This window comes from Morone saxatilis, unplaced genomic scaffold (assembly GCF_004916995.1).
Source record: "Morone saxatilis isolate NCDOM2014 unplaced genomic scaffold, NCSU_SB_2.0 Contig21, whole genome shotgun sequence".
NCBI lineage: Eukaryota > Metazoa > Chordata > Actinopteri > Moronidae > Morone > Morone saxatilis.
In genome coordinates, this window is record NW_023339774.1 from 18,140,605 (window position 1) to 18,155,029 (window position 14,425).

Genomic DNA, 14,425 nt, shown 5'->3' on the forward strand with positions numbered 1-14,425 from the left:
TTGTTAGTCATTGTTGGTTTTGGTCATTTCATGGGGATTTGTTGACAATAAAAAAATATTACCTGCTATATAAAATCCACTTTTCTTAAATGAATAAATGTGATGATGTCATATAGATGAGGGGGAAGGGTGCAGAATATTCCCAAGGTCTAATGCCTGGAAGCTGGTCTTAATGTGGAAAAATCTGCCTTCAAAGTACAAAAAATAGGCATAACTAAACACCCAATTTAAATCTTGATTATGTAATTATATAAAATATATATCCAATATCAGCAAATTATGCTAAGTACATGAAAATTTAATTATCTTAATAGGAAATATGTTGCAGTAATCATATGTTAATTGCCTGGTAATTAACCTAGAATTAACCTAGAATTTTGCTTTTGGAGCTCATGTGACAAAAAACTGATGTATAACCCGTTAAGCTTATTAACTGCTTTGTAATCTTGACTGATAAGATAGCAGGTTTGGAACCAGTCACGGTTCAGTTTATGTCCGTAAGTGACTTCCTGCATACCAACCATCAGGAGATCCACATGGTCGCTTCGTCTTTCAGACAAACGGGACTTACTGAGAGTAGAGCGCATGCAGCACCCGTGCCATGCAGCCAGAGCAGCAAACCATCTGTGAGTCTGGATGTGTTCTTTCTTGACTTGTTCTCTCTCTCTCTCACACACACACACACACACATCATGCAGCCCAGAGTACCAACACTCAAACTTGACATTAACAGAGAGAGCTAATCATCTTCTCCATCTATTTTTGCAATAACTTAGTGCCGAAGATTGGTTTAATTAGCTAATTCATCACAAGATATAAACACTGAAGACTTTGTTCTGCAATTTGTCTGCGAGTGTTGGCACTGTGGCTCAAAGTGAAAACCGTTGTGATGTTTTCACCCTCAGAGTGGCTGGGTAGTCCCATGCTTCTCCCATTTACCCCACCACTCTTCACCCCCTCTCTCCCCCTGCCCCGCGCAGCGTGTGGATCCAGCCCAACATCGCCAGAGAAACATTACCTCTTTATCATCACAGCCGCAAGTCAACAGTGACTGAGTACCCAGAAGCCCCTGGGTGGTGACTGAGTGCCTGACCTGTTTGACTCAGAGCTACTCCGCCGGATCTAAGTAGTATTTAAGGGAGACACTGGGAATGTGAGTGCAGCTGAATGGCTGCAGCTGAAAGGAAATGACACTTATCCCCCCCCCCCCCTTGTGAAGGATGGATGACCTGCTGAGGCAGAAAATTGTTGAGATCCACAACTAAAACAAATGTCTATGGAAGAAAAGTGTAAAGTGATGTATTCACTTGCTGGTGTTTTGTCCACACCATTAAATCAACTATGTATGGGTATGCTGTTGCTTCTTGAGTCATTGGAGTGTCAAGGCACACAGTCACTCTTAGGAGATGCTCTCTTAATGTAGCAGAGGTGTGGCAGAGTGGATATACAGTCAAGAATTTAAATAGTGAAACAGCAGTATGTTGTTTTCCATTTGTTAAACTCCATTAGATGCCAAATATATTGCAGTTCTTGCCCGTATGTTCCACAAACCTCTCCTCTATTTCCTTGTAAGAGCATTACCTAGGTCTTTGGACTGAAGGTGAGTGCAACTCATGCTGAATCATGCATCACAACAATGTAACAACCAACAAGCAAGGTGCCAGTGCATATACATACTTTGTAGGAAGAACCAGAACCATGCATAGCCTCAGGCACACAGAGTCCAGGCCTCAGCCCGGACTCTGGGACCACAGGCAGGGCCACTTACCAGGGAACCTCTCTTGTAGTGACTATACCATGTGCCTGGCGAGTCTTTGGGCCATTTTGCCATTTTGCTCTGTAAAATATAAGAGGCATTCAGGGAAGGGAAAAGGACTTGGGAAAGTCGGAAGTCTGGCTTACCAGTTTACCACGTTTGAATTCACTGAACCAGGAGCCGGGATTCTCCTTTACCCAGGATGTGAGCCTAGCCTGGGGGCATGGATTGACAGAGAGGCAGAGGAGGAGGAAAAAACAGCAGTGTTAAAGAAAAGAAACAGATCTGACAGAAACACATCCCCTCTCTGCTTTTTGTATCTCCCCTTCTGTTTGTCCTCTGAGGAGTCTTCCAGTCCTGAAACAGTATTCAGTGAGATCAACCAGACCAACCGGGTCCAGGGCAGAAAATTTTAGTAAGCCATTATGCCATTTTGTACAGTACAAACTGTAGCTGGCAGCTAATTGCTGCTGAAAAATTCATGAGTACACAGTGATTAATTAAGAAATGATCGCCTGCAAGGAGCTCTTATACACTGGCCTCTATCCCTGCTGTTCAGTGTTAGCGCTATGCAGCCATGGTGCACTGACTTTGTTATGCCATTAAAAGCTGTGAATTGGCCAACAGGGCACAGCTCTAATGGTCTCAGCTATGACAATGATGAATTTCTCCATAATTAAATAGCAGGGTTTGATATGGAACTGTCATCAATAGCTTAATGCGTTAATGAATGATGAGCCGGAGATTGCTTGTCGCAGGGAGATGGCATACATTAGACCCATGCTGCCTTGAAGGTGACCTTCAGTTGTTTTCACAGGAGTGAATTGAGCGGAGGAGGAAATATATGTCCTTGCTATGACTTTCTCTTTTTCTAGAATTCGTGATAGGATGTCTGGCTGTGATTCTGTACAGTACGTGGACAGTATAACTTACCCATAATAACTGCGCCAATCGTAACGCACGTGGGAGTGTTTGCAGTCTCTATGCAAAGACTGACAGCACAGGCTTTTCTTTTCACCGCCGACACAAATGAAAGCAGCCCATCACCAGCACGCTATAAAAAAGTCTGCTTCATTATTCTAAGCTTAAGCAAACTCCTGCTCCTCTGAGGCTTGGTGAGTGGGATCATTAAAATGGCTGTAGCACTGTGCTATTACACAACCCCCGACTTGTCAAAGACAGTGTTCCCAATGTTTCACAACTCTGCTACTCTCTACACACTCATGCATAATGAACCAAAAATCTTCTCAGTGTGCCTGTCACCTGCCAAAGGCTTTGCAGGTGATAAAGTCCTTAATGGCATTGCATCTAAAAATGGCACTGGAACAATATGGATGAGTAAGAGTGAATGTGTGTGTTGTCTCCCCGCAGTTATAAACTGCCAGAACTAAACTAAGATTTAGCATGATTGAAAAATAACTTTGGCCCTCATGGGAAACGTGGTCCTGTTGAGTCATCTCCCACATCTTCTTGGTAACAACAAACCAGCTAATCTCATGGAGGCTAATTATATGGGTACATTTGTAGGTACAATAGTGCTACTGATGCAACTAGTGCTGTCTTGAGATGTTCGGGTTATTTATACAGTATACACAGCAGACGTGAGGGAAAAAAGATTAAGCTTAGTTTACTGTCAAGCACATCACAAACCAGAGGGTGAAAATAGTTTATTTTCTCCTTTTCGTACCACTACCATATTGCTAGCCTGAGACATTTCTACTCACTGTATACTCACACTGTCCATTGTGTGTGTGCATGCAAGTGTTTGTGTACACGCGGCCAGACTTACCCCTTCAGACTTCTTATCTGGGTAGATGCAGCTCTCTCCGCCTGCTGTGAAGTTGCAGTAAACCTTGAAGGAGTCCCGAGAGCAACCCTGGTTTGGATCAATCCAGTACTCGCCTGGAGAAATGAAGAGAGAGAGAAAACAGAGAGAGAGAGAGAGAGAGAGAAAGAGAGAGAGAGCAATTACAGGGCAGCATATTTGATTTGAAGCCTATACTATACTCCTTCAGGTCAAGGTGATATCGGACATTACATGGCCTGTGCTAAAAGTATCTTGCATGTCTACACTATCAATCTGCCTGTATCATATTCGGATTGCGGTACAGAGAAAAAGGTCACCACTGTTTCATATAACCGTTAAGTTAAACATTACATGTTGTAAAACACAATATACAACACATTATTAATTGTTGCTGTTTTCTAGTAAATTCAGCATTTAAAGACATACCCAGTTTGAGATACTTTAACAAACAGCTCCCTTGTGATTCCTGCTGTTTCGCAACATCATTACCAAGAGATGGAACATTATACATAAATGGACTCGCAAAATAAAAAACTGTCATGCAGCTATGATGGAAAAAATTGCAGCGTGTAATGAAGATTGACGGTTAATTCTAGGGCTGCAAACAATGCAAATATATGATTATTTCCATTAGAGATGAATTGGATGATTATTTGAAGCCCAAAAGGCACATTACAATCTGAAGATATATTTTTGTTCGAAAAGTGACACAAAAAGTATCTAGTTTATTCCCAAGAACTATTCCCTTATGAGCATTTACCAGTCAGATACTGAACAGGACAGTTTCTCTGACCTTTTAACCCGGCCTATTCATGCCTAACCTCCCATTTACTGTACCTAACCTTGGCTTTAAAGTCATGTTCATAAACCTGTGGGTGTAGACTATTCGCAGTATATTTGTGTCACATAGGTGTGGCTGGAAAGGGGTGTCACAGTGAGGCTAGCAGCCACACAACAGAGCTCAAATTCACAGGCAGACAATAGACCTCAAGCCTCATTTCAGATGAACTGTATACAAACCATCGGGGAACTCAGGGTGGCAGAGCTGCAGGTCCTTGCAGGTACGAGCGGGGTTGCCCTGTGTGCCCAGCGGGTGCTTCATCTGCTCGATCTCCAACTTGAGGGAGTTGAGCGAGCCAAAGATTTCTTCCATGCCGTCGTCGTAGTCCTTGTAGTTGGCATCCGCAGCTGTGTCGTCCATCATCTGGCTGGCATCGATATTCCTACGGCTTCTGCCCTTAATGGGAGCATGGATGGGGAGTGGGTGGATAACATCGCCAGGAGGGCCCTGTTATGGAGAGATGAAAGGAGGAGAGACAAATGCCAGTCAGAGATAAGGATGGGGATTATGTAAATGTCCATAAAATGAAGGAGATAATGACTCACACTAAGGATAAGATACAAAAAGATGATAGAGTACATTTCAAAAGTCTGGTGTATTGACTTACAGGAGGGCCAGGAGGTCCAGGTGTACCAGTCTCTCCCTTTGGTCCAGTTTGACCCTGAGCAGAACAAATGAAAGAAATGCTTGATCTTTATCGACAAACTGTTTTTGTGAGTGTCACAATAAATGCTTGTTACTGTTTCTAAAGGAATGCAGCTTTCAGCAAAACACTTACCGATGACCCTTTAGCTCCTTTGGGACCAGGAGGACCCTGAAGACACAAATATGATCAAATAATCAATAATGGCTCAGACATGATATGCTATTCAGTTACACGCATGCTGTAGTACGACACATATGATGAGAGTAGGCTTACAGGTAATCCAGGAGGACCAAGGGGACCAAGAGGACCTGAAGGACCAGCAATACCCTGAAGGAAAAGAGAGAGAGTGTCACTCCAAAACGGTTTGTTCCTGATGCATTTTGCTTGTGCTAAATTAAAAAAACACAAAGATTATTAATACATTTCAGTGGTCTAAACATGCCTCCAGTGTAGTTTTGTTTACATACATTGTCTCCTTTGGGGCCGGATGATCCTGCAGGACCAGGAAGACCTCTGTCACCCTTTTCTCCCTGTTCACCTGGGGGTCCGATAAGACCAATAAGACCCGGATGGCCCTGAGGATAGAGAACAGCACACATATAATTTATCAATACAACAGTCAATAATACACCATCACAAACATTAGCCATATAATATATATCTATCTGGCACACCCTCTAATCATTAGGATAATGATGTGATGGCTGGAGGCAAACAGCAGATCTAATCAATCTGTTAGTAAAGAGGTCCATTAGTCTTATGCTCTACATCAAAACATTCAGCTGGGCTGGTGCTGGAGTGGCTCACCTTTTCTCCCTTGACACCAGAATCTCCTTTCAAACCGGGTAAACCAGGAGGACCCTGTAAGAACGGAGGACACATTAGAGAGGAGATAAGTGTAGCATGAGGATTCAGATCAGTGGCACACATTATTATGCGATATAACTCATCTCAAAGGCCAGGAGTCACTTCTACTCACCATAGGTCCGGGGGGTCCATCTGGGCCTGGAAGACCAGGTAGACCTTGCTCTCCCTGCACAGAAATACCAATCACAATGTTTATTATATCGCCATAATTAAAAAACAGACCACAGCTCCTTCAGCAGTTTAAAAAACCATGCTCTTTATGCTGTTCTAACGATACTACACAACATCAAGATATGACATGAAGATATAAATTGGTGTGAAGGTAAGAGACACTACTTACAACTGGGCCAGGGATACCCCTGAGGCCTTCAGAACCGGGCTTGCCAGGTGATCCTTGAGGACCAACAGGACCTGTCTTTCCTTGGGGACCTTCCAAGCCAGACTCTCCCTGTCACACAAAAACAGGATGCACACAAAGCATTTGATTCTTGCTTGTTTTCTGATTACTTGACATGGTTGGTGCACTTAGTGAACAGAACATCTGTATTTGTTGGATTAGTTACCTTGGCTCCCTTCTCTCCTTGTCTTCCCTCAGGTCCTGGTACTCCAGGGGGGCCCTATTTAAAAAAACAAAGATGACAGAGATTAATATTGTGGAATACAAAGAAAGAACATTTTAGCATTTTGACATTGATAACATTTCGCAAAGACAAGCACAAGAGACAGAACTTACTCTCTTTCCTGGTGGTCCGGAGGGTCCAGACTCTCCAGTGGGTCCAGGAGAACCCTAGTTTAAATTTTAATGAAATGAAAATCAAACAGTATTCATTTTGTGATTTAAATGGCAATTTTCAGGGAAAACATCCTTTTTAGTAATGACACAGAATTGTGATAAAGTAATACAAGAGCTACATAACACTCACAGCCTGACCAGCCTCTCCATCATCTCCCTTGTCACCAGCTGGACCATCTAACCCCTGCATAAGAATTGAACAGAGCCTCAGTCATGCTGCATTGCAACAAAAACAAACTGTAAAGAACAGAATCTGCACAATTCATTCACAGCTCATCTGATGACTTATGCCATACGTACAGCTGGACCGGGCTCTCCAGGGGGACCAGGGTCGCCGGGGAAACCACTTGGACCCTGAAAATCAATAAGAGAAGCATTACTTTTTTTTTAAGAAAATATATTTATTTTAAGGTTACGATGGTCATCATTCGTCGAAGGTCAAGCAAGTAGTGAGAGTACATTGCTTCATAAGATAAAATGTATTTGCTGAAGCAATAGGTGGAAAAAAAACATACAGGGCTGCCTTTGGGACCATCATCTCCGGGGGGACCTTTAGGGCCGGGAGGTCCAGCTGCACCAGCTGGACCGGACTCTCCCTTTTCTCCTCGCTCTCCTCGTGGACCCTGGAATATTAAGCATTATGTTAGTAATTCTGAGATAGATAGGAGTAGAAAACAAATGGAAAATTAAAACAGCCTCATTATACTTTATGATCATTGTAGATAAACTCATTTGTAGTCTATTGGCCAACAATGATTCCTTTTCTTTGGTGGTGAAATTATTGTTGGTCCTTGCATTCCTTGTTGGTACTTATTCATGTAACAATGTAGGAAAGAGAAATAGATAACTCACTGGTGGGCCACCTTCTCCCTGAAGACCTGGCTCTCCTGTTTCACCAGCATCTCCCTGATAAGAAAGAGAGAGAGGGTGGGGGGGAGGGGATATTAGAGGGTGAGAGAGAGACACACATTATCAGAAAGGTGATTTGTTGATCCAGCATGGTTCTAAAAATCCCATCATTTACAGCAGCCCTCGCTGTCCCGGTGCCCTTGTCACCCAAATGCGGATAGAAAGAGATGACACAAGAGATTTCAATCCATCAAGTGCAGGCAGATTGGGTGGCTGGAGCACAGGAGGGCGCTGACCTCACTGTTCTCCCTGGACCCTGCACATATATCTTGTCCTCTTCCTCCTGCCTTATTGGATAGTTGCCCTGTTGATTCACCTATACACTGGGTGCCATCGTTATTCATTGTCACATAAGCCTACTGTCCTCCCTGCTGGGGTTTACTGCAGATACAGTCTGCCACACCTGTTTCAGGGAAAAATATTAGCCCCATGTCATGTTTGAGAGGCCGAGAGCCGAATCGATAGCGCAGCTCTGTAGAGCCAATGACCAGCTATTAGCTGATGTGTTATGATAAGCATATCCATGTTCTCTCTAGCATGAACAAAAACTCTGTATTGTGAATATCAACTCTAAATTAGCATCTGGCTGTCTTCCACAACCTCTCTTGTTGCTGTCAAGATATCCACTCTAAGCAGTACGCCTGTTTAAAAGCATGACAGATCCTCCTGTATTAGGAGCATACTCCGTACTTTATGCAAGGTTGCATGTGAGGAGCCCTGCACAGGCCTCGACTCCATCCTCATGACAACCTGCTCATGTTCACCACAGGGCCGAAGGTAAAATCTGCTGAGTGCAGGGAAACCAAGAGCATGAAAGACAGCTGCTCATCACACATATATGAGGGACGCGTTTACAGCAAAAGCACTTGCTTGCCAGCTCCCTGGGCTGGCTAATAAAATGCCAAATCAGCTAAAGAGCGATTAAGCCCAAAGAGCGCTGTGTTTGTTTGCACAGGGGAAGGACAGGCTATCCTAGGGGAGATTACAAAGGAGCAAAAGGTGATTATATCGACTGGACCAGATAAAACAAATCACACCTACTCTACGGACACAAAGTGATGAGCCGGTGCACAACACTGCAGTCAGGCGACTGCAAAAGTTGCCAAAGCAGGCCTTTCATAATGAAACAGCAGCAACAAACACGAGCGGGAGCTGATTTTATGAGAGCTGCCTTTAATAATGCATTTATCAGCTTAGAATTGCAAGTACAGTGCCTTTGAGTATTTATTCATACTCTCTCCACCCAGCGACAGTACTGTTGGGGATGGCAGCCTGTCCATTAGATTTGCTTTGCATCTGTCAGTCTGCAGCAGAAAAAAACGATCATGTCCCATTTAAAAGGGTATCATATAAATAGGCATGGGGAATATTAATGGCTGCAAAAGCCCTGTAAAAGGGTATCACTCAGTCTTTACCACAGAACACTCAAACAAACTGCTGGCACATTGAATCTGTCTCTTCTTAAATGTTAGAAAAACCAGTCAATCGGATAAAAACGGAATCACACCAATCTTATAGGGAGGTTACTATGAAGGCTGTCCACACAATCAGGTGCCATATGGTCTAGGATACATAACATTGAGCCCACTTGGGGGACCTTTGTTGTGTTGTCTACCCATCTGGAAAAACTGAATATTCTTTACTGTAAAAATGCACATCTAGAGAGACATCACACGGTTTTGTAGACGATGAGTAAGTTGTCAATTGAAAAAATACATACATAATGGCCAATCACAACACTTTAAAATTATTATACAGCAGTCTAAATAAAACATTTGCATGGGTGTGTGATCTTGTTTAGTGGATATAATGTTCTAGGAGACAATTAAATTACCATTTCAGTGTGTAATTATGTGCACAAAATTGTTTTTGGTAGTCAGTGATATCTACGTGGTTAGGGTGTTGTGGTTTAAATACAATTCAATGTTTACTGCCTGTCTACTTTCTTGTTTACTAAAATGATTTGTGCATTTACTTAATTGTTTGCATGATACATGCAATTAGTATCAACTAAAAAGAGGCACAAAACAGTGTGACTGAGGTTTTCGGAAGCGGTTTATGTGACTTTGATGTCTGTGTTTACATGTACACCAACTAAAAAAGTAGCTATTTTAAAAATAGGGGCAATTTCCTGCCAAAAAAACAACACAAACAAACATGAAAGCCAAGCCATGAAAACGGCATAATGCTACCTGCAGTGTTTAAACACAACCTTGGCTACACCACAAACACCTCAGAGCGACAGTGTTACAGAACTCGCACAAGCACAGTAAAAGTGAGCAAAGCAGACACAGAAGAGAGAGGCTTACCTTTTCTCCAACAGCACCGGGGTTTCCAATACCACCAGGAGGTCCCTGAGGGCCATCAGCTCCTGGGGGTCCTGAGGGGCCTCTGGGACCAGGGGGGCCGGGTGGACCCTACACGTGAGGAAGGATACAGTCTAATGAGTAAGGACACTTGACCTGCAAACTTGACTATATATTATATTATATGTATTTGACTGATAACACAATCACTTATATAGTGTATAAACTTGTAATCAATCAGGCTCTTACCATTTGACCAACATCTCCAGTTTCACCTTTCTCACCAGGTGGACCAGGCAAGCCCTAAGGAGAGCACAGAGGATTTAATCATATTCATTCTTAATAATAACATTTGACCACAGTTTGTATTTTTCATTGCAGTCCGCACCTGCAGCCCAACTGGGCCTGGAGGACCGGGGAATCCTCTTGATCCTTCGTCTCCCTTCTGGCCAAACAGACCCTGCTGACCTCTGGGACCAGGCTCACCATCTGCACCCTGCACAACGACGACAGATGAACAGTCAGGAGATGCAGGAGAAACAGTAGACAAGGCGTTGAATGATCTGAACACCCAATGCAAACAAGACACTTACAGCAGGACCGGGTGCTCCAACAGGTCCTTGAGGGCCGGTAGGACCAGGTGGACCCTGCAGAAGAGACGGAACAAATCAAAAGGACAATCAACAATTGTATGGATCCACAGTAAAAATGGATTGGCCTTCCAATCTCAGACAGTAAAATGATAATAAATAACATATTCACAATAACTTACGTGTTCTCCTTTGTCACCCTTGCTTCCTTTCTGGCCTGGCTCTCCGAGCTCTCCCTGTGGAACGAAATGATCAGTGTGAAACGAAGACAAATAAAACTCTCAACTCAAAGTAATACAGAAGTGAGAGGGAGATAAAATGTGACAATGAACAGTGACAAATTACACTCCACAGAACTTATCAAAGCACAATGACACCTACACCCAACTATATCCCACCTTTGAGATCTGTCTATAGATATTTCAATTACATCTCTCATTCTCTCACAATTGGTGACAGATATAGTTCACATCTGAGGGGGGGGGGGGGTTACTGTGATGAGTCATAGGCGCTACTAGCAGCCAAAACAGAATAGATAATTAGTCCCATCTCAACCTGTTTGCACCAGCATTCCCAGAGTGAAGAACCTTGCACCATTATTTCAAAGCCTCCACATGCTGTGGGTGTTTAGAGAAATAATGTTAATAACTGCCAAAGCCAAAGGCGTTTACTTTTGGGTTTGAGTCAAACAATGCTCTTTGTGAGGCAGTATTAATCTCTTTAAAAAAAAAGGCCTTGGAGTTGTTCGTTCCCTGTGGACAGGACTTATAATGAGAAAGTGTCTGAATGTGTGTAAACATTAGCTTGCAAGATCCTTTTTATCTGCATGGCAAATACCCTCTGTATTCTCTGTGTCCGTCTGCACCACAGGGACCATTGTAAGGCCAGTTAAGAACTGAGGCATTCTTCAAAGGATGAGAGATTATCCTCTGAGTATCTCCACGGCTGATCTTCCTGCAAATGTTTTTAGAGGGGATGAGGAGTTGTTCTTGCTTCTGAATACTAAAGGGTCACTTTCACACATTCTGTCACTGCCACAGAATTCCTCCCTCTCCTCTGTCTGTTTGTACAGAAGGGTACAAAGCTGAAACAAGGCAGGTTCGCCTTTTAAAGATCTGTTAATCGATGCAAACTCTGTCAGACAAATTCTCCTTAGAGCGTTTAAGGTCACAGGGAAAGAGACGAGAGGATATCTGGCTTAGATCTCACCTGTAAAGTTTAGTGTCTTTGTGAGGTGGAAAGTGTACTGTATATTTGTGTGTGTGTGATTCAGAGTTCCAAGAAACTGAAAGCTTCACTACAGCTTTACTGAATTTTTATTGAATTTCATTTTAAAGTAACTCACCTTGTCTCCATCCTCTCCAGGTGGTCCAGGAGGTCCTCCAGGTCCTGGCAAACCAACAGGTCCCTGAATACCGTCTCTTCCAGCTGGGCCTTGAGGTCCTTTCTCTCCCTAAAACATTTGTTTCATAATACAACATCATGTTGTCAGCCACACTTTATCTGCAAAAACATGTTATTTGTGTATCTGTATGTCAAAGCAATCTCTAGAATGGGATGTTGTTACCGGTCCGCCTTTCTCTCCAGCAGGGCCTGGAGGTCCCTGGGGGCCAGGGCGTCCAGGAAGACCAGTAGGTCCGGCTGGGCCAGAAGGACCACGCTCACCAGGAGAACCCTACAGCACCATCACACAGCAATGTTAGCAATCAGAAAAACTGAGCGAAAGTATCAAAGACATCAAAGTTATAACACTGAAACAAAATAACAATATCTATCCTACCAAATAGGTCAGACCTCTCTTATGTAAGTAGCAAACTGTGCATATCATTATATTATGTAAGCGCCTAGAACAACTGAGGGTGGGAACTTTGCTATGAAGACAATTCCCAGAGATGGAGACAGAATACAGAAGGTGAGAGTGAGAGAGTGACAAACTCAGGATGCGGATGCAGTAAATTGTACTCACAGCAGGGCCAGGTGGGCCGTGAGGACCTTCATTCCCTTTCAGGCCATGAGCCCCCTGCAGAAAAGAATAAAATGAAGGCTTCAGAAAACAAACACATCTGTTGGGGAAGCACACTTCCTGCCTTACACTGGACTCCCTATCTTCAAACAGGCTCAGCGTGAGATGGAAAACCTCCTATAGTCCACAAAGTGGAGGCTGAGAGCACACAGGGAGAACAGTTTTTTACCAAAAATGCTGCAAACATCCTTTACATTACAAGGGGAAACGTGTATGGCATCATTTCTGCATCCTAGATTTAAACAAAAAGCTATTTCTGCAATTGATTTCTGTATAAAAACTTTTCAGTAAGAAAATAGTGTGAATTGCATAACTACCACTACATGACTTTTGTCAAGTTAGAATAAAAAAATTAAAATTAAAAAAATAAACAGCCTAGAGCACACTGTTCTTCTTCTGAAGCCCACTCAGGGATCTGGTATCATGTCTGACTCTTGAAGTTCACCACAGTCTTACAGCCATTTAATAGCGCAGAACTATTATGCAATAACCAAGCTGTGAGATATTGAATTTGTGTGATGCTATTGTACTGAGCAGAAGGCAATACTAACCACAGGGCCAGGAAGACCTCTCTCTCCAGGGAAACCTCTTGGCCCAGGAGGGCCATCCTTACCTGCTGGGCCAGAAGGACCAGGATCACCCTGTAGGTCAAAGCACAATGCCATTAAACGTGTAAATACGGTGTTACTGTCCACTTTAATTATCCACTAAAACAAAAGTTCTAGATGGAATGGGAAACAAATAGCATTGGAATTATAGGTATTCATTATGCTGATTATGCTGGCTGAAAAGATCAGATATTAAAAATTGCTTCAGAATTCACCTTGGCTCCTTCTTTCCCTGCAGCTCCAGGTAGACCCTGCTCGCCAGGTGGGCCTGGGGGTCCAGGGTGGCCCCGATCTCCCATTGGTCCAGTCTCACCTGTTGGTCCCTAAAATAAAAAAAGCAAAAGCAAAAATAAAACCATGGATGCTACAGCATTAAACCCAGTTGCAGAGGAGGTGTGAAGAAGACAAACCACATTAGAAGGAACACTGTGAGCAAAATCAGCAATTTAATACAACAAAATATATTACAATTTCTGCATCTATTGCAAAACACGGTGTGGAGCAGCTGAGCATTTGCTGTGTGGGAGGCTTACTAGTCATTAAGGCCACATACAGCTCCGTTATCATCAATGTTCTCAGCTGGCATTAGCAGAGTGGCTGGGAGGGAAAGTCTGTTAAACGTTTATGCATAATGGATGAAGAGCCCATTGCTAATATGAAAGAGGATAAACAACACTTAAGTCATGGCTTGTGAGATATAGGTATGAGGATAAATCAATTTTGTTGTCATAAAGAAAAATTGCTGAAAGCGTTTCTAGTAACTGTACAAGTGCAAATGTAAGGGTGTCATTTTTAAGAATACTTTGAGATAAATATGAATACAAATTTGGCATCTTGCAGTACTTAAGGGAAATTTTGGTCTCTGCACAAAAAAATACAATCAATACGAGTTGTGCAACCAAAACAAACGTTGGTGAGTCAACTGATAATGGATGTATGGGACTAACACAGAAAGATGGTCAATGGCTGTGACTCACCTGAGGTCCAACGACACCTGGAGGACCAGGAGGGCCAGTCTTGCCTTGGAATCCCTGTGTATTACAGAAGATAAAACAGATTTGTCATACAACTGACTCTGGGGAATACAGATGAAGAGCTAAGTAATGAGACTAGTTTACTCACAGTCTCTCCTCTCTGTCCAGGATGTCCAGGCAGTCCGTCTTTCCCTGCAGGTCCCTGAGAAAAATACATAAATCTATGAATGCAAGTGTATAGAATGCCAAAAGAAAAGGCATGATGGGTTTGTATAGAGAGTCATGTGTGTTGTATGAGTTTGGAT

General features: G+C 43.0%; 1 protein-coding gene across 2 annotated transcripts in view; it reads right to left on the bottom strand.

Annotated features, from left to right (window-relative positions):
* col5a1 (procollagen, type V, alpha 1) overlaps nt 1–14,425 on the bottom strand; it is a 73,049-nt gene that overhangs the window by 3,863 nt on the left and 54,761 nt on the right. The window contains exons 37-64 of one of the 2 annotated variants that reach the window (XM_035667733.1): nt 14,269–14,322; nt 14,124–14,177; nt 13,362–13,469; nt 13,090–13,179; nt 12,482–12,535; nt 12,083–12,190; nt 11,861–11,968; nt 10,698–10,751; nt 10,519–10,572; nt 10,314–10,421; nt 10,175–10,228; nt 9,929–10,036; nt 7,563–7,616; nt 7,226–7,333; nt 7,011–7,064; nt 6,841–6,894; nt 6,651–6,704; nt 6,481–6,534; nt 6,258–6,365; nt 6,030–6,083; nt 5,858–5,911; nt 5,518–5,625; nt 5,324–5,377; nt 5,183–5,218; nt 5,012–5,065; nt 4,584–4,851; nt 3,546–3,658; nt 1,903–1,971 (exon numbers count right to left, since the gene is read on the bottom strand). In XM_035667733.1, coding sequence (XP_035523626.1) covers nt 1,903–1,971; nt 3,546–3,658; nt 4,584–4,851; nt 5,012–5,065; nt 5,183–5,218; nt 5,324–5,377; nt 5,518–5,625; nt 5,858–5,911; nt 6,030–6,083; nt 6,258–6,365; nt 6,481–6,534; nt 6,651–6,704; nt 6,841–6,894; nt 7,011–7,064; nt 7,226–7,333; nt 7,563–7,616; nt 9,929–10,036; nt 10,175–10,228; nt 10,314–10,421; nt 10,519–10,572; nt 10,698–10,751; nt 11,861–11,968; nt 12,083–12,190; nt 12,482–12,535; nt 13,090–13,179; nt 13,362–13,469; nt 14,124–14,177; nt 14,269–14,322 — 2,250 coding nt within the window. Of the gene's footprint in view, nt 1–1,768; nt 1,838–1,902; nt 1,972–3,545; nt 3,659–4,583; nt 4,852–5,011; nt 5,066–5,182; nt 5,219–5,323; nt 5,378–5,517; nt 5,626–5,857; nt 5,912–6,029; nt 6,084–6,257; nt 6,366–6,480; nt 6,535–6,650; nt 6,705–6,840; nt 6,895–7,010; nt 7,065–7,225; nt 7,334–7,562; nt 7,617–9,928; nt 10,037–10,174; nt 10,229–10,313; nt 10,422–10,518; nt 10,573–10,697; nt 10,752–11,860; nt 11,969–12,082; nt 12,191–12,481; nt 12,536–13,089; nt 13,180–13,361; nt 13,470–14,123; nt 14,178–14,268; nt 14,323–14,425 lie in introns of both variants that reach the window. The other variant, XM_035667735.1, reaches the window with a different exon arrangement.